Here is a 24,331-nt window from a genome sequence, read left to right as displayed (position 1 = left end):
GACTGGGGAAAGATTCCCCCCCCCATGAATGGTTACTATTTTTTTCAGTACAACCTTTTCTGATAGTACACAGAATATTTCATGTTCCGTACAATATTAAATAGCATCGAGAGTATTTTAAACAGGAATACCACATGGCTCTTTAGTCAAGTAAAGATTAAACTTCTCTCAACCTAATTTGTTTATAATATTTGCTTCTTTAACACTGGATTTCTTGGTCCATCTTCTTATAATTCATCTTGTTCACTGCGCTCACGGGAAGAGACCCACCGACTTACAATCAATTCCTGAAACAGAAACATGGGACTATTACTATTATTTAAAAAGGTATCTTCCAACATCCATGTCTATCAAATCTTTGTGTAAATGAAACGTTCTTGTCATCAAGGAGACCAAGTAGGAATATTTGCCCTTTTAGGGTGCCTCTTGCAATAACTTACCCAAACTAACTCTACAGCCTCCAAAACCTACTCCCATCGTGCCAATCAATACTCCTTAGCAGCAATTCTTGGTGTCCCCAACCTACATTTAAAGATTAACTTTGGGACTAGCTATCTGTGTGCCAGGCCTGGCGTCCAATGACTTTCTATTGGCTCTGGGGTGTAGCAGAATCTAGGATGTTCAACATCAGTCTGATCTCCCAGAATCTGAAGCATGTCAGATGCACAAAAAGTCAAGTGTGCTGCTAGAGACCTGGATGTCCTCAAATGATTCCTCAGTTATCAAAGATTAAGAAATAATTTGGAGAACAACTTACTTGAACTTTAATTCTTTTCAGACATTCTGGTGATGACATTTCTTTGTCAGTCATATCACATGATCTAATCAAATAGCATAACATAAGTTCCTGTTGAAAAATAAATCCATAAATATTCCTTGTGAGGCAAATATAGGAGCTTCACTTGATTTTTTAAAAAGAGGTTTTAAATTAGAATTATAGTGGTTTAATTCAAACAACATATCTCATCTCTTAGGCAAATTAAGAGGTATATACACTTACATAAGGCTTGTTAATGGGAACTAGGTCACGCTAAGGAGAGAACACACCCATTTGTGTATCTGCCTTGAGGCAGACCTTACTATTCATGTGACACCTGGATACGTGTGACAGGGCGCTCGCCCTGCACTGGCCCTTTAAGGGCAGACCCCGGCCTGAACCAGGGCCGGGGAATTTAGCCCAGCTGAGGCTGTACTAGTCCATTAGGGCCCAGCTGGGCGCTATAATAGAGAATGGGCTGCTGCTGTGAAGGGGAAGTAGTGAGGACCTGGCTGCTGAGGGAGGAGGAGGCTCCCTGGAGCTAGGACAGGGCTGGGGAGGCCAGGCAGGGCTAGGGGAGCTCTGGCCAGCAAATCCTCAGACTGGAGGGCTTGAAAGAAGGCCCGATGGAGGAACATCAACCCCCGGAAGGGGGGCTCAGAGACAGACTTGGGCACTGCCGGAAGGCAGTGTGGCGAAGAGGACGCCGCAGCCGGGAGTAAAGAGGGGAGACACCACCCCACAGAAGGCACCCTACCCGCCGAGGGGGCCAATTCCTGAGGACAGACGGCAGGGGGGTTACGGTGGTGAGTGTACCCCCTCACAATACCCTAGTATCTGGCATAGTAGAATTATGTATACAGCCAGATCATGAAGAACTTGTAATCTTTAAGAAGTTTGCACTTCCAAAACACTTTGAGCAGGGGGATGGAGCCAGAAGGAAGTTTGAAAAGCAATGTCACTCCAAGACTTACCCCATTCCCCGCCCCTTTGTTTCCCCCCATAACTTTCAAAGAGAGTCTGCAACAGTGTGACTCTCCCACTACAAACAAGATGACCTAGATGTGGATCCCTCCAGAACCTATCAACATTGCTACAAATATTGGCCAGGGAAGGATGTATTCAACCACCACCACACGGTGCTTTCCACACACACCCAGCCTAAAGATGAAGCAATCATGCGTAGAACCCAAATAGTGATCCAAGTCCAGTGTCACTTTTCCACAAAAATCTCCAAGCTAAACTACAATATTACCAGTTAAAAGTATTTCTAGATGCAGAGTCAGTATCTTATGTTACTACCTTGGACACATTCATTGTTGTTCTGTTCAAGCCAGACAAAGACATCCAGTTGAGTGGTCTGTGCAGAGACCCTTCAAAGTTGTCATTAACCAGTTCAGCAATAACCGAGTAACTGGAAAATAAACCCAAAAGGGCAGTTTGCCAAGAGAAAGTTAAAAATCCTGTAATTTAAAAACTGCAGCCCGAGAATATCTGGCTATTGTAACTAGCCAACAAACTCATGGGCTGGAGACAAGCCATAAGATCTGCACCCTGTTTCTATTAGTCAAGAAGGAAGAGATGGATGTAGTAGTTATGTGCCAGGCTTTCCCAGCACAGAGCCCCTGTGGCATTTCTGGGCTTGCCATGTCAGTTATGAAAGTAAAACAATGCTTGAACCCCACTACCTCTTTCATTACAAATAGAGCACTGGGTAGAGGCAGTGAATGATGGCTCCTCTCCCTACTGCTTCTCCCTCCAGAGCCATCCCTTGAGTATGGCAAATTGGGGTGATCACCCTGGGCATCACATTTTGGGATGGGGCCCTGTGGAGAGGTGAGGCAGGTGGGAGGTGGTGAGAAGGCAGCAAAATGGGAGGAAAGCAGCAGGCAGGTGGCACAAGAAAAAAAAAATGGTGGGTGCTGAGCAGCCACTAGTAGCCTCCTACCAGAATCTTCTCCACCTCCTGCCCAATGGCCAATGCCTCTTCCTCCCTCCCAGTGCCTACTGCTGATCACATATTTTGCAGCATCAGGAGGCACAGGGGGAGGAAGGGAAAGGAACAGGAGAGCACAGCAAGCTTGAGAGAGGGAGAAACGGGCGGGGAAGAGATGGGGCAGAGCAGGGATAGGAAGAAACAAGGTGAAGAAAGGGTCTAGGGAGAAGGGATGGAGTGGAGATGGGACCAGGGCAGAGTTGGGAGGAACAACCCCAGCAAACTAGAAACTTGGTTTCTATGTCCCAGGCCCTTGCATACCACTAGAGACAGCCCTGCCTACCTCACTCCACCATCCTGCTTCTATTTTCAACAGCGTTCTCTTGAAAGTGTCCATCGTTCATTCACACCAATAACTAGGCATGCAATTTAATAGGCAGAGGATGGAGATAAATCGAGTTATAGGCTTTTTTCCTGGGTTACCCCCCAAAACACCTACATTATCCTTAATAAAAAACACAGTACTATGAAAATCAAATTATTTCTCTGATTCCACTCAGCACATATGACATCTAGAGATGCCCAGGGAGATGTTCTTCAGTTTTCATTTATATTCTTAACTACTTGTATATGAACTCATACGTGTTTTGAGCTTCTACTAAAATGTATTTGCTTATCATACATGGTAAACTTTCCTGGTGAGAGAATTTTATTTTGGGTATAGAAGGTACAAGGCAGGAAAAATTGTATTTTTATTAGGAGAAATATATCCCAGTAAAAAGTGGGTAGGAGAGAAAGAATATTTCATTCATTTGAAACAAAAATAGAAGTTAAATCACACTACTCAAATGGAGAATGTTTTATATTCAGAATATAAAGTGAACGCCAAACCTTGCATGGTAAAAAGGAGGACCTTTTCGATATAGCACTAGAAGAAGAAAGAAATACCATATTAGTCAGAGAATCATTTTGTGTCTCAATATCAGAGATCAGAACCCTTATAAATAACTAATAAGCATACCCATTACATAAACAAGCTATTGCAGAACCAGAGAGAGGCTGAGCCCTTTTAACAAACTCCAGCTGATCCTATTTAATTGCATGGTATATGTCAAGAACCACTGTTGTATAAAAGTAGAAAAAAAACAAAAATTGAGATCAATAAGCTTTCAAACAACATGCCAACATTTCAACTATGATTATGGTTGACAGTGAAGAAAGTGCATTCAGACACAATTTCCATACCATACGAAGTGCATGTTAACTCTTACTGCACACACAAAAACATTCCTAAAAGTATTATAGTAGTTTCATCTCAATGAAACAAACAAAAAAATCATTCTGCTATTTTATACAGACATGCTTTTGCTCATGGTTTGCCATCATTCTACATTTTTCTATTAGAGGATAAATTATACTATCACTCATTTCAAAATATATAAACTGTACTCAAGAAATTAATACTTAGTGATTCTTAAGCTATTTACGAGGAAGAGACACTACTGAATATGTCCAGGTTGGCAGTGGGGCACAGGAGAGAAAGCAGAAGGAAACAAAATTAAATTATTTGAATTACAAATTCAGTATATGCTCCAATCCAAGATATGCTGAATTTGATGGAAAGTTTTCCACAGAATTCAACAGGAATTGGATGAGACTGTGAGAACAGAGAAAGGTCACTACTCCAAATACTCATTAACTCCAGTTGGGCTTCTCTTGGGAGTAGGTGGAGGAGTTCATGAGGTGAATTCCAGCGCAATTCCACAGCTATTATCAAGCATATAGGCCAAAACTACTTATAAACTGTTTTGGGACCAATGAATCTGCACAGAGGCAGATCATAGCCTCTGCCTGCATTAATGCCTTAATTTGCTAGCCTATAGCCTAACTAGCATGGAGAGTCATTACACACAGGAGCAGAGCGTGCACAGCCGCAAGTATCAAAGTTTAAGTGGTGCACTGATCATTAAAGTTTTAGTTGCAAACTACTCAATTTCTTAAAAGGAAAAATACTCACAGAGATCAGTTCCATACTTCAGTCCTACTTTGGGGACCCAACCCTTACTTCGGAAGTAGTGATATGCCATGTATGTCGTTCTAAAATTAGGTTGCACTTCACTAAAAACTTCCCATAGCTTCAAAATAGTTAAAGGTTCCTAAAATCACGAAGTCATTAATATTAGTACAGTAACATTACAACCTGCTGCTATTACTAATAGGAAAATACCCAGGAAACATTGTACATAAAACAGCGTCTTTAAGTAGAATATTCCATTCAAGTATCAAACAGAATTCCATCGCTAAAAGACTATCCTTGCAGACAAGAGACTCCCACAGTGCTAGTGTTTCAACAGAACACAGCTTCAATAGTGATTTAACAATCAATACCAAGAAAAAAACCCTTTAAGCATGGGCGTCTGGTAGCCTAGGAAGGGGAAAGCTTTGCCTTCCCAAACCACTAGGCCTGGCCCCACCCACACTTCACCCCCAGAACACCTACTGTAGGTATTTTGGAGACTGAGTGTTGCTGCCTCCAGAGCCTACCCTCCCAGTGCTCTGGGGCTGTGTCTGTGCAGTGCATCCTCCTCTCCCCCCTGGTGCCGGAGAGTCTGGGCCACACAGTGCGCCTGCCACCTCCCTCCCTTGGGGCAGAGCCATGTAGTGCGCTCTCCTCCCTCCCCCGGTGCTAGGCCACATGCTCTACTCCCTGCTCGGTGCTGGGCAGAGTATGCACCCACCTACTCCCCTCCCTGTGGTTGGGAGGCATCATGGGTGGGGTCTCAGCAAAAAGGGTGGGGCTGGCGGTAAGGTTGGGAGCTGGCCTCCCCAAACCCTACCTTAACCAACCAATCGTGCCTTTGAGCTAGTGGAGTTCTGCTAGATCACATACTGGTAGCACAGGACCTGAGCCTGAGAACCCTGGCTGATATATGTGAAGAAAAATAAAAACTAGATTTTATTATGAAAGAATGCTTACAATCCAAACTACAAACTTTTTCATGAAAGGGAAGGAAATTCCTCTACACATTTCTTCCCACACACTCCTTTTGACTTGTATTTTTCCCACCAATTCCACCCAAACTTTCTTCCACTTAAGGTATCTGTTTATCTGTATTTATTCTGGTAAATAGAAAGCAATAAAAAAGTTTATTCACAATATTCTTATATTTACAGAAATAATAGAAACACACAACTATTTAAGGGAAAAGTTCCATTCCCCGCCAGCTGGTATATATGGACTTTGAGATTAGCAGCATATGAGTCTGTCATATTAGTTGGAAGTTTGAGACAATGATCTACAACAGGGACGGGCAATAATTCTTTATGGGGAAATCACTCCAAGATTTTGGTAAGTCCCTGCACTTTTCTATGGTGGGGGTGTGGGGTATGGGATACAGGTTGGGTGCAGAAGGGAGCTTGCAGCAGGAGACTGGGGTGAAGGACAGCGTGTGAGGTCTGAGAGGGAGTTTGGGTGAAGGACAGAGTTGTCATCTAGGGCAGGGACTTGGGGTGCAGGGTCCAGGAGGGGTTATTTGTGCAGAAGAGGATTCTGGCCTAGGGGAGGGGGGGCAGGAGGGAGTACAAGATGTGGGAGAGAGCTATGACCTGGCAGAAGGGGGAAAAGGAGGTTCAGAGGGTTTGGGTGGGGACCTGGAGTAAAGGAATGGGGTGCAGGGTTGGGGATATGGGTGCAGGAGAGGATTCTGGCCTGGGGGGAAGGGTGTAAAAGAGAGTGCAGTGTTTGGGAAGGAGCTGTGACCTGGAGGTGGGGTACATAACATTTGGGAGGTGACCTGAGCTGGCAGTTGAGGGGATAGAGGAGGATGGGTGCCCGACGAAAGCTCTGGGTAGGAGGCACTTACTTAGATGGCTCCCAGCCAGCAGCCCTGCAGGACCCTGAGGCAGGCTCTCTGCCTGTCTACTGTAGACCCAGGCTGGTTGCTACATGTGGCTCTGCTCCAGGCATGGGGGGGGAAGGGAGAAGAGGAGGCTTTGCATGGTACCCTCATTACCAGCAAAATTTTTCAGCTCCTATTGGCTGGAAACCGGCCAACAGAGCTGAGAGATTTTTCTGGGGAGCAGGGATAGCATGTGAAGCCTCCTCCCTCACTCCTCAGCATCCAGAGCAGGGTGCAGATAGTTGTTTAAAGCAGCACAAGCTGCTCTGTACATAAGGGTCCCAACAGACAGCCACAGGCCAGATCCGGTGGCATGGTGGGCTAGATCCGGCCTGTGGGCCACATCTTGCTCCCCACCCTAATCTACATCCAAATAAATAGTATTTTGCAACTCTCAGAACAAGTCACAGATGACTAAATGTAACATCTTACCTCATTATAATAAATACTCAAACATCCTAGCGCATAAACCAAGAAAAATGCCTAAAAACATAAAAAGAATAAGTTAAAATAGTATGTCTGGATCACATGGAGTCCTGTAGTTATAAGATTTACATATTACAACGAACTCCAGGATTATTGCATAAAAGAAATATGAAAGCCACCAAGTGAGGCATTCCCAGAGAATCCCCTTTGAAAAATGTCATTGGGACCATTAAAATAAATCAGCATAAATTGGAATTTTACTCACAGGAAAGCAGCATATGAATATACTGTATTCTAATTAAAAGCAATGTGTATAAATATTTTGGAAGAAAGACTAGATACAGAATTGTATGGGAAAATTATGGGTCTCTTTCTGCAGCCCTTAATAATGTGAGGTAAATAGGATTATTCATCTGTGTAAAACCTGCAGGAATGGCCCCTTGAATGTCTTTCTATGTAATCTGCAGATCATTAAAAATATTAGTAAATTTACCAAAACCAGTGCAAACATTTGGATTTAAAAAAAAGCATATTTTTTAAGAAAGATGTATTTATTGCATAGATTAGTGCTTCATTCTGACGTTAGGGAAAAAGAAGTTTTGCAATATTTAAACATACCTCCTCTAGGCTGAGTTGCAAATATTCAAAAATCCTAAATGGATTTCTTCTGCATACTAATTTTTCCCGTTTGATTAGCTAAAAAAGTAGAACAACAAAATTATAAAGAAGCAACCAAAGTAAAAGGAAATCTATGCTGCATTCAAATGAAAATTTTCAAACAATTAAGATTTTACCTTAGCTTTTCATTAAACATTTAAAAGTGATTTATTTACTAGATAAACATTTAAATTGACAACAATAATCAATTGTGTAAATAATATTTTATTTTAGTAAATTCAATCAATATAAGTTATTCAGGAAAAAATAATTTCGTTGGCTTACATCTGATTGATCATTTACTGCTTTGTCTTCAGGGCACAATTTGATTTCTTCCTCTTGAACCAATATATACTCATAAGCATCTTCTTTCCCTTTCTCCAAGTCACAAAATACTTGGTTGGCATACTCTTCAGCCTTGCAGCCACAACGCACAATAATATTATCCTGGCTTTGGCAATGCATTTTAACTTTAGTGTCTAGTGCATATAATTCCTCAGATCCATGCTTAGCTAATGGATCAGTGTAAACTGAATCACTTTCCAAACAAGTTTTCTTGCCATCTGGACTCTTGTTATGACAATCAATGTTTGGTGCCGCTGAATCTCTATTATTTACGGCAGAACCTCTTGGAAGTTTCATTCCATCATCTACATTTTCCATTTCTGCAGCCACTCTGCAGTAAGAGTCATCATTTTGTGCAACTTCTCCATCCCCTTTCACAAAGGGCAGATTAAATGGTTTGGCATAATTTTCAATAATTTCGTTAATGGAACAATCATCAAGTCCTTGCTCTCTCATTAGGCATTTAGCCCATTCAAGATGACACTGGTACCTGGATAATAGAAAAACAAGAAATGGAAGATTCCAGGGCAGAGTATCATTCAACTAAAACATTAAAAACAACAATTCAGTATAGAAATAAATGTTCATGTTTTCATCATTCATTTTTTAATTTAAACTGTATTTTTAAAACTGATTCAACACTAATTAAAATGGAGTGTAATCAATGTATAAGACTGTTTGGTATGCTAAAGTGCTCTGATATTGTAGAAAAACAGTTTAAAATCACTGTAACTTAAGCTTACTACATATTTTAAAAATAATTACATATTTATTTGTAGCTACCTGCTGAGATCCCAAAGAGAGTATTATAGTGAGGACTGAGTGCATTGCAGATGGCACTTAATCAGCAGCTAAATAACACTAACTTACCTAAACATGAAGCCTACAAAAATTCAGACTGGATTAATTCACCTTTTAAAAATGACTTAAATTCTAGGGCTGTGTCTAGACTGGCAAGTTTTTCCACAAAAACAGCTGCTTTTGCGGAAAAACTTGCCAGCTGTCTACACTGGCCGATTAAATTTCCACAAGAACACTGACTTCCTACTGTCTGAAATCAGTGCTTCTTGCGGAAATACTATGCTGCTCCCGTTCGGGCAAAAGTCCTTTTGCGCAAAGCTTTTGCACAAAAGGGCCAGTGTAGATAGCTCGGATTTGTTTTCCGCAAAAAAGCTCCTATCGTGAAAATGGCGATCGGGGCTTTTATGCAGAAAAGCGCATCTAGATTGGCATGGACGCTTTTCTGCAAAAAGTGCTTTTGCGGAAAAGTGTCCGTGCCAATCTAGACACTTTTCCGCAAATGCTTTTAACAGAAATGTTTTCCGTTAAAAGCATTTGCAGAAAATCATGCCAGTCTAGACATAGCCTAGATGTATTTAAAGGAAAAGACTGAACAGCATCTCAGTCCAAGTATAAGTGGGTTTAAATCCACTGAAAGTTAATTAAACAAGCTGACCACGAGATAAGATTTAGGGCAGGCCTAATAGGGAATAGTCAGCATGGGTTTGTGAAGAACAAGTCATGCCAAACTAATCTGATAGCTTTCTTTGATAGGATAACGAGCCTTGTGGATAAGGGAGAAGCGGTGGATGTCATTTACCTAGACTTTAGTAAGGCATTTGATACGGTCTCGCATGATATTCTTATTGATAAACCAGGCAAATATAACTTAGATAGGGCCACGATAAGGTGGGTGCATAATTGGCTGGATAACCGTAGTCAGAGAGTTGTTGTTAACGGTGCTAAATCCTGCTGGAAAGGGATAACAAGTGGAGTTCCGCAAGGGTCTGTTTTGGGACCCGTACTGTTCAATATCTTCATCAATGATGTAGATATTGGGATAGAGAGTATGCTTATTAAGTTTGCAGATGATACCAAACTAGGTGGGGTTGCAACTTCTTTGGAGGATAGGGACATAATTCAAAATGACCTTAGCAAGTTAGAGAAATGGTCAGAGGTAAACAGGATGAGGTTTAATAAAGAGAAATGCAAAGTGCTCCACTTAGGAAGGAACAATCAGTTCCATACATACAAGATGGGAAGCGACTGTCTAGGAAGGAGCATGGCACAAAGGGATCTAGGGGTCATAGTGGACCACAAGTTGAATATGAGTCAACAGTGTGATGCTGTTCCAAAAAAAGCAAATATGATTCTAGGTTGTATCAACAGGTGTGTTGTAAGCAAAACTCGTGAAGTCATTCTGCCGCTCTACTCTGCACTAGTTAGGCCTCAGCTGGAGTACTGTGTCCAGTTCTGGGCGCCACATTTCAAGAAAGATGTGGAGAAATTGGAAAGGGTACAGAGAAGAGCGACAAGAATGATTAAAGGTCTAGAGAACATGACCTATGAAGCCAGGCTTCATGAAGTGGGCTTGCTTAGTTTGGAAAAAAAAAGATTAAGGGGGGACATGATAGTGGTTTTCAAATATCTAAAAGGGTGTCACAAGGAGGAAGGAGAAAATTTGTTCCTCTTGGTTTCTGAGGACAAGACAAGGAGTAATGGGCTTAAAGTGCAGCAGGGGAGGTTTAGATTGGACATTAAGAAAAAATTCCTAACTGTCAGGGTGGTCAAATATTGGAATAAATTGCCAAGGGAGGTGGTGAAATCTCCCTCTCTGGAGATATTTAAGAACAGGTTAGATAGACATCTGTCAGGGATGGTGTAGACGGAGCTTGGTCCTGCCTTGAGGGCGGGGGGCTGGACTCGATGACCTCTTGAGGTCCCTTCCAGTCCTATGATTCTATGAAAATACTCTCCCTGGGTTGGATCCGGCCTGCCAAACTGCTGAATCTGGCCCGCAGACACAGCAGGGAGTCTCGGGCAGACTCCTTGCCCCCCACATTCCCATGCCCCAAGTCACAACCCAAATCCTTTCCCCCTTCTCCTATACCCATATCCCCTCCCCGATCCTGCACCCATATTCCTGGCCCCAGGTTGCAACCCAAACCCCTGCACCCATCCCTTGCCCCAAGTCACAACCCCCTCCTGTCTTAGGATCACAGCCCAAACCCCTCCACATCCTCCTACATCCTAGTCTCTTGACTAAGGTCAAAATCCAAGCTCCTGCAATCCAGTCTCCTAAACCAGGTCACAACTGCCTCCTTCACCCTATCTCTCTCACAGACCCCACACTCTCATCTGCACCTCAATCCCTTACAGCAAGCTTCCTTCTGAACCCGACCTCCATCTCAGATCCTGCACCTCTTCCATTAATACGGAAGAGTGCAGCCTTTGACCACTTTCCAAATTCTTGGAGTGGCCCCCCCATCAAAAATTATTGCCCACCTCTGATTTAGGAACATCTCCTCAGCTGATGTAAACCAATGAAGGTCCACTTACTTTATGGAGCCAAACTGATTTATATCAGCTGAGGATCAGGAACAAAAGGAGTCTGAAGAGAAGGCACTTCCCTAATTGCTGCTGTATGAAAGCCAAGTACATTATTAAGATTAAAGACCCAATTGTGCAGTACTCAATCAAATCTTAAAAAGCAGTATTGCCTATGAAAGGTCTTCAAGATCAGGCCCTATATGAATACTAACTACTACAGTGAAGTCTTTAAACAGTGTTCACATTCTTCATATGTTACACTGGAAACTAAAAACATAATTTAAAGATGTTGATTTAAGCAGCTGGCGATAGAACACTGAAGACCAATGCCAAAATGTGTCCAGAAGTAGTTCTCAGCTACAAACAGAGGCTCCAAATCTTTGCAGAATTTCAGTTTCAAATCAACACACAAATATCTGAGGGTGCTTCAGTGCCTTGAATACATTGGGACCCAACCAGCTCAGAAATGTCCTTGGAAAGATCATTCTAAAGCAAATGGATACTAGTGTAAACAGTTTATGGTTTAAGAAGAGCTGTCTTGTAAATGTGATTTGAACAGGCCATCAACAGAAACCTGGGAACAAAAGTAAGATCAGCAAAGTATTTAACTCATTTAGGAAATGTTTTTAACTTTACACACTTATATCTCTATCTGTGGCGCACTTCAGATTTCAAACTGTAAAATCATAATAATTTGATAATTCTAAGATACTTTAACAAGGTCTACCAAATAAGCAAGCTTTAAAGTGCAAATGGCAAAAAATATTGGCTCCTTCTCTGTATCACTGAAAATCTCCCTGTTCCACCTCATTCCCCCAAAATAAAATGCATTTCTGCTTTTTCTCTTACATTAGACACTCAGTTTTTGTCTATCATGGAAGTCACTACTGCAAAATGGAAAACTGGCATGATTATTACATCACAGATATCAAGGAGGAAATATATGATGAAAGGATATAGGATTTTTATTTAGATGGTTTAGAACTGTTGTTTTTTTGGAAAACTAAAGACACTTCAAGTTAATATAAAACACTCCTGCCCCCTGCCACAAACTGTAGGAAAAATCCCAGATCCAGTTTTTTAGCACCACAGGAGTGGGATTTCTGTTTGTGTTTTTCCTTTTAACACTCCTATCAAACATTAAAGACAACTATTTAAAATTTTCAAATATCTTGATTAAAGATAACCAGTGCAAATACAAATTCAAGGTGTAGGATACAAAAGTGAACACAGGACACATATATATTTAGGAATTATAAAGCTTACTAATCTTTAACAAACTAAAAAGACATCATCAACTTGAAATCTATTTTTAAAAAATTGAAGTAATTTCAGGCACTGCAGCTACACGTATGCCTCTGCCAATTATAGTTTCTTATTTTTAACACTCCCTCTCTCTCTCTCCTGTTGTTGCTGAGTAAGAGATGTGTACAAGTAGGAAGAAATTGACTGACTATTAGAGGAATAGTCAAATTAAGTATAAAGTGGTGTTAATTCTAATCTTTTTCAGTTATAATTATAGATGCTACAGCAGGCATGGAATTTTCAGAGAGAAGTGTAATTTTTAAACAGACAGTCCGTTCAAATGTCATTTCTTCTTATACCTAATTTAAGACAAAAGTCCCAAAGTACTGTCATAATTATAAATAAAATTACAGTCAGCTATATAGTTTTAAAACTTTAACACTGCTAGTATAGTATATTTTACTTCCCAACTGAAATTTAGAAATAGCAATTAAGTAGAAAAATACACTGTAAGAACAGTTAAAATGAAAACAAGTTATGCAGATTAACATGAAAATCTCTTCTAAAGGAAAACACTGAATCATCCAAGGCCATTTACTACATATGGGGTTTAAATTGTTAAAAATTTTGATCAGCATAAATAATATTACTGCCATATTATATCTTCCATCACCAAATCAAATAGGTAAACTTACTGTACTTGATTACCACACAATTAACACTTATAGTTCATTGTTGGGCTAAAACATGAACTGTTACAGTACAAACTGTATCCCAAGAAAGAAAGTTGCACTTACTTTTTTGAGGAGAGTATGGGCATGTTTATCTTGGCATCTGCATTAAAAGAGGAAGTTTTACTTAAGCATTTTGATAGTGCAATGATATACATGCACATATCTGCAATTAATGAGGACAAACCAAGTGGACAGAACTAAAATTGTCAAAAAAGCGGAAAGTAATACAGTATGACTTACCTTGCCACTTAGCAGCCAATAAAGGGTCTGAAATATTGTATTCTGGTCTGCTTCTTGAAAGAATACCTTTTCCAAAATAGCCCTTCAGGTGTAGGAAAAAAAAGTTGAACAGAATTATTAATACAAAAGATAAAAAGGAATATCTTCCCAAGTATATACGAGCCCCTAACATAAAATTACAGAAACAAAATTAGACCAACCACAGAGCACCAAACTCACCCATCTAAAAACAGATTAATTCTCTCAAAGGTCCACTTGTGCAGCAGCCCATGTAAATAGCTATCTTGCAGTATGCTGCGAAGGTCAATAGAACCTGGTACAAATCTTAGTGTCTCTCCTGTGAAGGAACCCTACCACAAGCCCTCTCTCTTTTAAATTAAGAGCTAGCCATCTTGGGTGCCATTGGCAATTTTATCTGTGATAGCATGACACAAATACAGAAGCAATCTTTCAACTAGTGAAGTGCCAAATGATTTGTGGATTTATGAATCAAATCCAGCACCTTGAATTCAATTCAGAAACTACAGGTATTCACACTGTATTACGGATTATCAGTAATAGATGGAGTCACTTAATGGTTTGGCCGCTGCATTGTGTACCATCTTAAATTTCTTGACTAATCCAAGGTTTCTTACTTAACATCTAATCCAACATTGGAAATGTAGAGTTTGAGATTAAAATTGTTTACTAATCCTATATATTTGCACAAGCAAAAATTTCAATAGTTTTTTTAAAATCAAGATGGTATTAATTTTTAAACTATACAATTTTGATTAAGTGAGATTCCAAGAACAAGCAACTCCCTGTATGATATTCAGTCAAATCCTGAAGATTAAAAAAATCTAGCAGATTATAAAGCCTATTGACCTTACAATTTATACCTTATTATTGACATTATCATTGGGAATTAGGCATAAAGAATTATATGTATTGCTAGTTTTAAGACTTCTGATACTGTGCTATCATTTTACTCTAAAATATATTTTTTCATGTTGGGAGTAAAATATTTTCTAAAATTCTCACTAGAGAATGCATTGTACAGAGAATGTTAGTGACATCACAAATAGCATACATTGAAAATATAGAATTAAAAAAATAGAGTGTCACCTTGCTATACAACTGTTCTATGTCTTCAGGGTTCCTTACAATTACATTATTGTTAATAATTTCTGCCTGGCATATCTTGAAATCTTTCCCACAGATGTCTTCCAGAGAGGCAGGAATAGGGAATGGAGAATCATATGACTCAAACACTCTTCTTTTCCTTTTTGGGGCATGGAAAACTGCTTCTGCCATTTCCCAATAATAACCTTTTCCTAAATAACGATAAGCTATAAGACAAAGAGCAGAAAAAGACATTTTTAATATTTTAGAAGCTGGTTTATTTTACATGTGGACCAGCAATAAAATGTGGAAGTCCCAACTTCCACTCTAATCACTAGACTATACAGCAAAAAATATTTATTTAATAAGTTAATTTTTGTAATGCAGTTGCACCTAATGACCAGAGTTCCACTGTGCTATCCGTTGCACAAACATATAGCAAAAAAACAGTCCCTGTCAAAAAATGTCTAATTTTAAGAGCGACAACATGACAGACATCGAAGAGTGAGGTAACAGTGAATCAGCTAGCATGAGTACTAGTCTCAGCATAGTGCCGAACTACTAAGTGTTTTTTCATATGCATTAGGACAGAGAAGGAAAGATTTCAAAGAGTTTTTAAGTCCTTTGCAGTTTGTTTGTTTTTTTACAGAAAGAGCCTTTCATGAATAAGTAGTGGTGTAGGAAATAGCATAATAATACTTATTTTTAAAAATGGACAAATGAGCAATCAACAGTGCCATTGCAGCTAACACAGAGGCCATTGTCTTAATTTCAATAGTATAGACAAAGTAAAGAGAGGATATTTCTAAGTTAACTTATTATTGAAGACATGCCTACTGCTGCAAACTAGGGATGTTAAAAATTGTGTAATAGGTTAACAGTGTAACTGCTAAAAACTGCTGTCCCCTCTGCAATATGAAGCTTAGCTCCATACAGCAGAACCCACAGTGACGTGTCCCCAGGATGAGGGCTGCCACTCCTTGCCTGCCCAGCTCCCTGAGAGCTGGCTGAGTGTGAAGGATACCATTAACTGATAAGCATCTACTTATTGGTTAAATGGTTAATTGGGTATACTTTAACATAGCAGTTCCGAACTGCTGGTTGCTGGGCGACGGCAGCACTGGGGGCATGGCCCAATGCCTTCTACCACAGCTGTTGGGAGAGGTGTGTCCTGCCCCACCTCTCAGCCAACCAGAGCTGGGCATGGGTGTGGTCTCCTCCCAGACCCAGAAAATTGGTTCGCTACACAGTGGGGCTGCGTGGAGCCCAGCACAGCAGCCATGACTGGGCATTAGCACTTAGCTGGCGGCTGTGGGTGGGCAGGCACTGGTGGCTCCAGGGGCAGGGCTAGTTCTGGGGAGCTCTGGGGGTGGGTCCAGTGGGGCTGGCACTATTCTAAGGGAGGTGGATGCAGTGGGGCTTGGGACACAAGAGGCTGGCACTGGATGGGTCTGGTGGTGGTGGGCTCTAAGGGGTAGGGACCTAGCACTGAGGTGTTTGGGATGGGGGGGCTGGTACTGGGGAGCTCTGAGGGTGGGAAGCTGGCACTGGGGGAGTTGGGTGTAGGAGACTCTAGGGCAGTGGTCCCCAACCTTTTGAGGTTGTCGGGCGCCAGGGGGCGTGGCCATTCGCCCGCCAGGCACCAGGGGGCGGGGACACTTGCACGCCCGGGAGCGGCCCCCCCATAGCTGCATGCCTGGGGGCGGCCCCCCCATAGCTGCATGACTGGGGCCGGGGCCCCCTCCAAGGGCCACGCGCCCGGGGCTGGCGCTCCCCCCCCGCCAAGTGCCCAGGGCAGGCGCTCCCCCCCCCGCCAAGCGCCGCGTGCCTGGGTCCGGCGCTCCCCCCCCTGCCAAGCGCCAAGCGCCTGGGGCCGGCACTCACCGTGCGCCATGTGCCCGGGGCCAGGCCAGCCCTGAGCACCTGGTGGGTGCATGCAAATGCCCCCGCGGGCGCCACGGTGCCCGCGGGCACTGTGTTGGGGACCACGGCTCTAGGGTCAGTGGCTGGTGCTGTGGGGGTAGTGGGAGGGGCTCTAGGGTTCGGGCTGGCACTGGGGAGGAGGACTGGGCTGTACATGGCGAGTGTCAGAACTGAAGGCAGCTGTTCATAGTGGCTCCGGGGGCCAGGGCTTTTGGTGGCCTGGCGACGTTTCATTTGCATAGTTGATATCAATTATTTGCATACTATGCAAATAAAATGTTACCAGTTCGCCAAAAAATTGTGACTGGGTTTGCTAGTCCGCAGTACAAAAAAGACGGGGAACTACCGCGCACGAAGCCCCGTGCGCTTCCTGCGGCAGAGCACTAGCGGAACAACCAGCTGGCGGGTCTGTCACCCGCGTGCAACGCGCGGCCGCATTCGCCGCTGCCGGGCCCCTGTGCAAAGGCGCGACCTCACCCCCAGACCCCCCCCCACGTGTGAGGCGGAGGTCAGCAGGGGACAGCGTGGGCCGGGCCATGGCCTCCCTCTAGCACAGCGGGACCACGCTGCCATACGGGGGCGGGCGCGATGCTCCGCCCGGTGCGCGCCAGCGAGTCCAGCCCATGCACCTCCCGCACCCGCGGCTGAGGCTGAGCCGTGTCACGGGCTCCCCAGCAGCCGCTTCCTTCACTCTAGGAACCCCTTTCCATTACCATAGCAACCACGGGGCCAGCAGGCGGAGGCGTCGTGGCGTCACGCACGGACGATCGGCACGAGGGAGCCCCGCCTCTGCGGGGCCCGGCGTCTCTCTCGCGCGCGCGCGCACATGCGCTCAAGGCGGCCCAAGCTGGGCGTCATTAGAGCGAGTCTCTGCGCATGCGCGCTTGGTGGGCTTCGGGTGCGGAGGGAAGCCGACATGCAAGGCCCCGCCCCGCCAATGACAAGCCGGTCGCCCGAGCGACGGTGGGAGTCGTTCCTCAGGTTTCCGGGCGCCTCCGCGGCCCCCACGCATCCTCCCGCAGGGGCAACGACCCTCGCTGGGCGCCGTCTAGCGACCCCCAAAGGGCGGCCCGAGCAGGACCGGGGGGGGGGCGTTTTTCTGAGCAGTCAGTTGCGAAGAGACTCAGAGGAGCGTTTGGCGCTTCCCACTGGGAGACCCCGTGGATCTAGCCCAGGAGAGTGCGGCTACAGGCTGTGGGCAGAGACACAAGGCGCTTGTTCACCTGGGAACGGCTCATGTATTCTCATCAGCTGTAGCCCCCTCTACACAGCAGTGTTCTTTTGGAGTAACCCATGTTATTCCGAGATAACATCCTGCATCTACATCACCCGCCTTGACTTCACAATAACGTCCAGCTGGAGAACTTCTTACTCATAGAATTATAGGACTGGAAGGGACCTCGAGAGGTCATCGAGTCCAGCCCCCCGCCCTCAAGGCAGGACCACGCTCCGTCTACACCATCCCTGACAGATGTCTATCTAACCTGTTCTTAAATATCTCCAGAGAGGGAGATTCCACCACCTCCCTTGGCAATTTATTCCAATATTTGACCACCCTGACAGTTAGGAATTTTTTCCTAATGTCCAATCTAAACCTCCCCTGCTGCACTTGAAGCCCATTACTCCTTGTCCTGGCCTCAGAAACCAAGAGGAACAAATTTTCTCCTTCCTCCTCGTGACACCCTTTTAGATATTTGAAAACCGCTATCATGTCCCCCCTTAATCTTCTTTTTTCCAAACTAAACAAGCCCAGTTCATGAAGCCTGGCTTCATAGGTCATGTTCTCTAGGCCTTTAATCATTCTTGTCGCTCTTCTCTGTACCCTTTCCAATTTCTCCACATCTTTCTTGAAATGTGGCGCCCAGAACTGGACACAGTACTCCAGCTGAGGCCTAACTAGTGCAGAGTAGAGCGGCAGAATGACTTCACGAGTTTTGCTTACAACACACCTGTTGATACAACCTAGACTCAAATGATAAGCCTCATTTCACTAGAGGTAAGGGAAGTCAAAGGAAGATTGTTTTTCCTTCGACTTCCTGCTGTGTAGTCAGTGCCAAAAACCGAATTAAGCGATTTCAAACTTAAGCTACACAATTGATGTAGATTAATTCAACTTCAGCCCTGCTGTGTAGACGTGCTCTAGCAGAGTTGCAAGTGGGAGTTCTGAGGCCTTGAGCATCTTTTAAACATTACTAGTTAGAATCTGGTAGTTCTACAGATTGCTTTTAAACCAGGAAAAGCTTATACCCTTAAATGCTATTTCACATTCTTAAGGCTTACTGGAAGGAATGGAGAAACAGCCTGGTATAGAGCTCTATAGAACTATTTGCATATGTAGCATTTCTGATTTCTCAGAATGTGAGTCAGAACATTATTAGCTAACATTCTCAGTTTAGTAGAGCTTTTAGTTCTTTTTGGATTGCATACAGACGGAAAAGTAAGATTCCACAACATTTAGCAAACTGCAGTTTACTTTTTTCTCCAGTTTCCACAAAATCATAAAGTTCTCTTACCAAATATTAGTTCTAGTCCCTGCAAAAAATGACACACTTTAACACACCTTTTCAGAATAAAAGCACAACCCTCAGGCAAGATACTGTGTGGAGGCGGAGCAGTGGTTATTTACATTAGCCAGTTCCAACTACCCTGAACTGACAGAAATTCCCATGGAAATTCTGGTTACATTAACTTTGACTTAGATATGGGACTGTTTTTGGAAACTTTAAAAAACATCTAGGGAATAATTTTATTAATATGTGCTATCTGAATTTAGTTTATTAAAAACATAAATCAAAGTTGGCTGCTGCTTAGCTTCAACTAGTTTTCACAAGGAAAAAAAAAAACAAAAAAAAACAAGGAGAGAAGCCAGTCATATATCGGGCAAGTGTCAACTTTGTGAGAAATCCCACAATATGAGAAATCCTGGAGCCCTTAAAAATGAAGGAACGTGAGGATTAGAATATGGTTATTGAAAATGAATGTGTAATTACAGAATTTATTCTAGAGTTGTGTTCTTTGTGTTCCCAGATATGGTAAGCACATGGGCGAAGTGAAGAACACTTAAGATCATTCACTGTCTCCCTTTGACATTGCATGATATTAACATAACCATTATGATACATACTCAATTGTTTTCACCCTAGATACTAGACATTCATCTATATTACAGAGCCTTATATACATGTGTGAGCTTTAATTTTCATGAGTTTCAGTATCCTTAGAGCATGGAGTTCTGATTCCCCTTATTCTAAACCCACTTAATACCCAAACCCTCAGACTGTGTCTACATTGGCAAGATTTTGTGCAAAAACAATTGCTTTTGCACAAAATCTTGCCACCTGTCTACACTGGCCCGCAAGTACTTGCACAAGAACACTGACGTTCTAATGTATAAAATCAGTGCTTCTTGCACAAATACTCTGATGCTCCCGCTCAGGGATAAGCCCTCTTGCGCAACTGTTCTTGCACAAGAGGCCAGTGTAGACAGGCAACGTTAATTTCTTGTGCAAGAAAGCTCGATGGCTAAAATGCCCATCGGAGCTTTCTTGTGCAAGAGAGCATCTACACTGGCACGGATGCTTTTGTGCAAAAGCACATCTCTTGGGGAAAGGCACATGCCAAATACTTTAATGCAAAAACTCTTGTGTTAAAAGTATTTGCACAAAATCTTGCCAATGTAGACGTAGCCTCACATTTCTAAATGACAAATCCTTTTGACATCAAAAGGAGTTCTGTGCAAGAAGGCCTGCTCTTGAGGCCCAGTGTCAGATCCATTCTCTTTTTGAGAGGAATAAACTCATACCTTTGTAGACCATTTAGTTTTTCTCCTTCATTAGTCTCCTGAATGGAATATGTTGGCTTCAATCATCCAATTTGCTCTTGGTTCAATGAGTAGGAGATCAGGACCAATAATCAATGCCAGGTGATAAGAAAGTCAACCTGTAAATTTCTGTTTCTTTTTTTTTTCTCCTTTCTTCTAGAATCCAGGAGATTGTAATAATTAGTTACATCCACTAGATGTCCACATTTCAGCAAATTACAGTCATAGTATCTTCAGAGAACTGAGTACTATCTCCTGTGAAGCAAGCAGAACTTCTTTAGTCTATTGAAAAAAGTAAACAATTTTTTAGCTTATTGGGTTATTTTTTCATACATGAGTTTACCAGGCTTTTGGTGTAAAATTGCACAGGATTTGATACAAAACAGCCAAAATAACTTCATTTTTAGTATATTTGTAAATTTGGCATAATACAAGGAATCTTTTTCACTTAGACTCTTCAAGTATTTCAACTAGGGATACACATATCCTTGGGGGATACACAGAGGTCTTCTAGGGGTTACGCCCACTTATCTAGATATTCGCCTAATTTCAAAACAGGCTACATAAAAGCACTAGCGAAGTTAATACAAACTAACATTTCATACAGCCAATTACTTATTTGTACTGCTCTATATACTACACACTGAGATGTAAGTATAATATTTATACAGGTTGAACCTCTCTAGTCCTGCACCCTGGGGACCCTCTAGTGCCAAACCAGAGAATTTTCCGAACCATGGAAAGTCAATATTGTTTAGTGGCATTACCAACACTTCCACGGATTACTAGGCTCTCAGAAGACATTTAGGGGTAAATTAAAGCTAAATAACTTCATAGAAACTGAGAGCCAGGACTCGTGGCTGTAAATAAACTTTATGGGACTGCAGGAAACTTGGCCACACCCATGGTAAGTGGACATCTGGCTAACTAAAATGCCGGACCATGGATGTTGCCAGACCATAGAGCACTGGATTAGAGGGGTTCTATTTGTATTCTAGTTGATTTATGTTATAATCAAATGATAAAAATGAAAAAGTAAGCATTTTTTCAGTAATTGTGTGCAATGACACTTTTGTATTTTTAGGTCCGATTTTGTAAACAAGTAGTTTTTAATTGAGGTGAAACTTGGGGGTATAGATGGCAAATCTCACTCCTAAAAGTGGTACAGTACCCTAAAAAGGTAGAGAGCCACTGCTTAATACTAACTTACTGATTATACACGCACTTTTTATGATTCTCGGTTAGATGGCACACATACAGTATTAAAGAGCAAGAAAAAATATGTGACATTGGAAATTATAATTTTGGTGCTAAATTTACCAGATTGCTTCAATTTAGACTTAAATGTTTCCTAGTGCTGTTTGCATTCATGTCAGTGAGCTCATTTTCACAATTGTTTTTAGAAATCTTCATGCATAATGGTTAAGCACATACTCCAGTCATCACAGCTAGGTTCTAATATTGGTGTGTAACTTTTGGCTGGTCATTGGATGGTCTGATTGATAGTAGGAAGACCAATTATACTAGCATAATTATAATTAATATTTCTACTGGCATGGTTACTGAGCACACATACTTTTGTACTCGCAATTCTAAAGTTGGGCTGCACGCACATGTTTTTGGGTTTGATTCATATTTCCCTTTTTCATTGTTCTATCAGGGCAAAGGGCCTTACTGTGAGTAAAAATTATAACATTTACACTCCCTTTTCAAGCATATTCCCATCTCCTGCCAAAATAATGTATTTAGAGTTCACAAAAGGTACCAGTTCTGCCGTATTTATCTTCAGAACAGGCATAGATTAGTAGATTCCAAGGCCGGAAGGGACCATTGTAATCATTTTATCTGACCTCTCTGGCAGCAAAGTTTCTCCAAAACTTCTGATTTCCCTCGTCATAGGATCTGACAAATTATTATTCCAATTAAGTCATAGAAGTTCGTATGGTGATGATTTTTTGATTGGCATACTGTGGGGAGTTGGCTGTGTGCTCCAAGCTGGCAGTACTGCTTAATGGAAATACTACCATAATGATATAATGCCTAATGGCAAAAGTCCAATGGTCAGTTTACCTAGCTATAACAGTTCAGGGTAGTGTAGCCCACTGGTGAGAGTCCAGAAGGTGTCTTGCTCAGCAGCTATGATTCAGGACAATGTTGCTCACTGGTGAGAGTCCAAGGCTGTTTTTCCTAGCTGCTACAGTTTGAGTATAGTATCGCTTACAGGCAAAGAGGGCAGGAGGGGGCAGAGTAGGGGAATCTGGATCCATCCTACTCCACCAAGTTTTGACCCAGGCCCCTCAAAACAGTAGCACTTCCACAGGTCTCAGGGCCTAATATTCCCAAATGGACTCCCTGGGTAACTTCCTGTCCTTGTTCCAGTTCCTCTGATGATCCTTGGTTGGACTTACGTTTCCTTCTGACCCACCTCTGGAGTGTCATCCACTGGCCACAGTGAGTTATCACTCTTATTTCCCGCAATCAACAGGCCTCCAGTGGCTTGATTATGAGCCTCTGTCCTGAAGATTTCCCAGGAGGAGGCAGCTGCACATGACTGCTCTCAACCTCAGTCAGTCCCGATTCAACTGAGTTCTACCCTTTTAAATGATCCTGCCACTGGGCACAAGCCCAGCTGAGGTGAAGAGGCATGGTCTCTTGAGTGCACAGCAGCTCTTTAAACCTGGCCTCATTAGTGTGGGGCTGTGTGACGTAGTGGGGGTGCCTTGCTAGGGCTGTGGCGACCTCTGCTGTCTGGTCATTATGCAAAGGGGGCTCCAAACCTGTCTGACCAGCTACCCCCCATGGGGAGAAACAAAGGAAGGTGGAATGCCGCCCCTGGCTGGGGGGCAGGGCTAGAGGAGAGTTTGTTTCGTTTCTGGCTGGGAGCATGGAGGAAGCAGCCTCAGCAACAGGCTGGGGGGTTTAGAAGCCGAGACCCCCTCCCCCATATCAAGGGGGGCTGAGGCATCCTAGGCCTGCCCTGTAACCTGATGACATCTGGGCTGGGCTGTATACCGCAGAAGCAATAAGCCACCTCTAGTCTATTGGCTGGCGGAGTCTGTTCGTGCCATTTCGGGGGTGCAGGAGACGGGGGACCCCCAACGTGCCATCACAGGCTGGCACATCGGATCCCTCAGAACTGGACTGAAGTCACCAATTTACTTCAGATACCGGCCAGTTCCAAAGATTTGAAGTGTAGGAATGATTTCAGATTACACCTTTATTCGGCTCTGGTGAGGCCACATCTGGAGTACTGCGTCCAGTTCTGGGCCCCCCCGCTATAGAAAGGGTGTGGACGCATTGGAGAGGGTCCAGCAGAGGGCAACCAAAATGATTAGGGGGCTACAGCACATGACCTATGAGGGGAAGCTGAGGGATTTGGGCTTATTTAGTCTGCAGAAGAGAAAAGTGAGGGGGGATTTGATAGCAGCCTTCAAGTTCCTGAAGGGAGGTTCCAAAGAGGATGGAGAGAGGCTGTTCTCAGTAGTGGCAGATGGCAAAACAAGGAGCAATGGTCTCAAGTTACAGTGGGGGAGGTCTAGGTTGGATATTAGAAAAAATTATTTAACTAGGAGGGTGGTGAAGCACTGGGATGGGTTACCTAGGGAGGTGGTGGAATCTCCATTCCTAGAAGTTTTTAAGTCTCGGCTTGACAAAGCCCTGGCTGGGTTGATTTAGTTGGGATTGGTCCTGTTTTGGGCAAGGGCTGGACTTGATAACCTCCTTAGGTCTCTTCCAGCCCTAGGATTCTATGATTACAGGCCATCCTTCACTGCATTCATAGGCTTGACCTACCAATGAAAATGTTATTTTCAGTTACTATTTCTCTTCTGTCTCAGAAGGGTAGCCATATTAGTCCATAACTTTAAAACAATAGGCAGTCCTGTGGCACCTTAGAGACTAACGCAAATATATATA

At 43.0% G+C, this 24,331-nt stretch overlaps 1 protein-coding gene and 1 long non-coding RNA gene across 2 annotated transcripts; one reads left to right on the top strand and one right to left on the bottom strand.

Moving 5' to 3' along the window:
• Nucleotides 1-17: 17 nt before the first annotated feature.
• On the bottom strand, nt 18-17,457 carry TSEN2 (tRNA splicing endonuclease subunit 2). Its single transcript, XM_075939647.1, has 12 exons — nt 17,310-17,457; nt 14,677-14,900; nt 13,570-13,651; nt 13,393-13,429; nt 7,961-8,510; nt 7,637-7,714; nt 7,025-7,075; nt 4,711-4,849; nt 3,585-3,621; nt 2,060-2,171; nt 758-847; nt 18-287 (listed from the first exon to the last, which is right to left on the bottom strand). The coding sequence occupies exons 2-12, from the start codon at nt 14,863-14,865 to the stop codon at nt 228-230; spliced, it is 1,425 nt and encodes a 474-aa protein (XP_075795762.1). The 5' UTR covers nt 14,866-14,900; nt 17,310-17,457; the 3' UTR covers nt 18-227.
• A 50-nt stretch (nt 17,458-17,507) lies between these two features.
• Nucleotides 17,508-24,331, top strand: LOC142830986 (uncharacterized). The gene is made up of 3 exons (XR_012906567.1): nt 17,508-17,559; nt 20,577-20,710; nt 22,796-24,331. It is a non-coding gene; the product is annotated as an uncharacterized LOC142830986 (long non-coding RNA).

The sequence above is a fragment of the Pelodiscus sinensis genome, chromosome 11 (assembly GCF_049634645.1).
Source record: "Pelodiscus sinensis isolate JC-2024 chromosome 11, ASM4963464v1, whole genome shotgun sequence".
NCBI lineage: Eukaryota > Metazoa > Chordata > Testudines > Trionychidae > Pelodiscus > Pelodiscus sinensis.
This window is presented reverse-complemented; position numbering and strand designations above follow the sequence as displayed.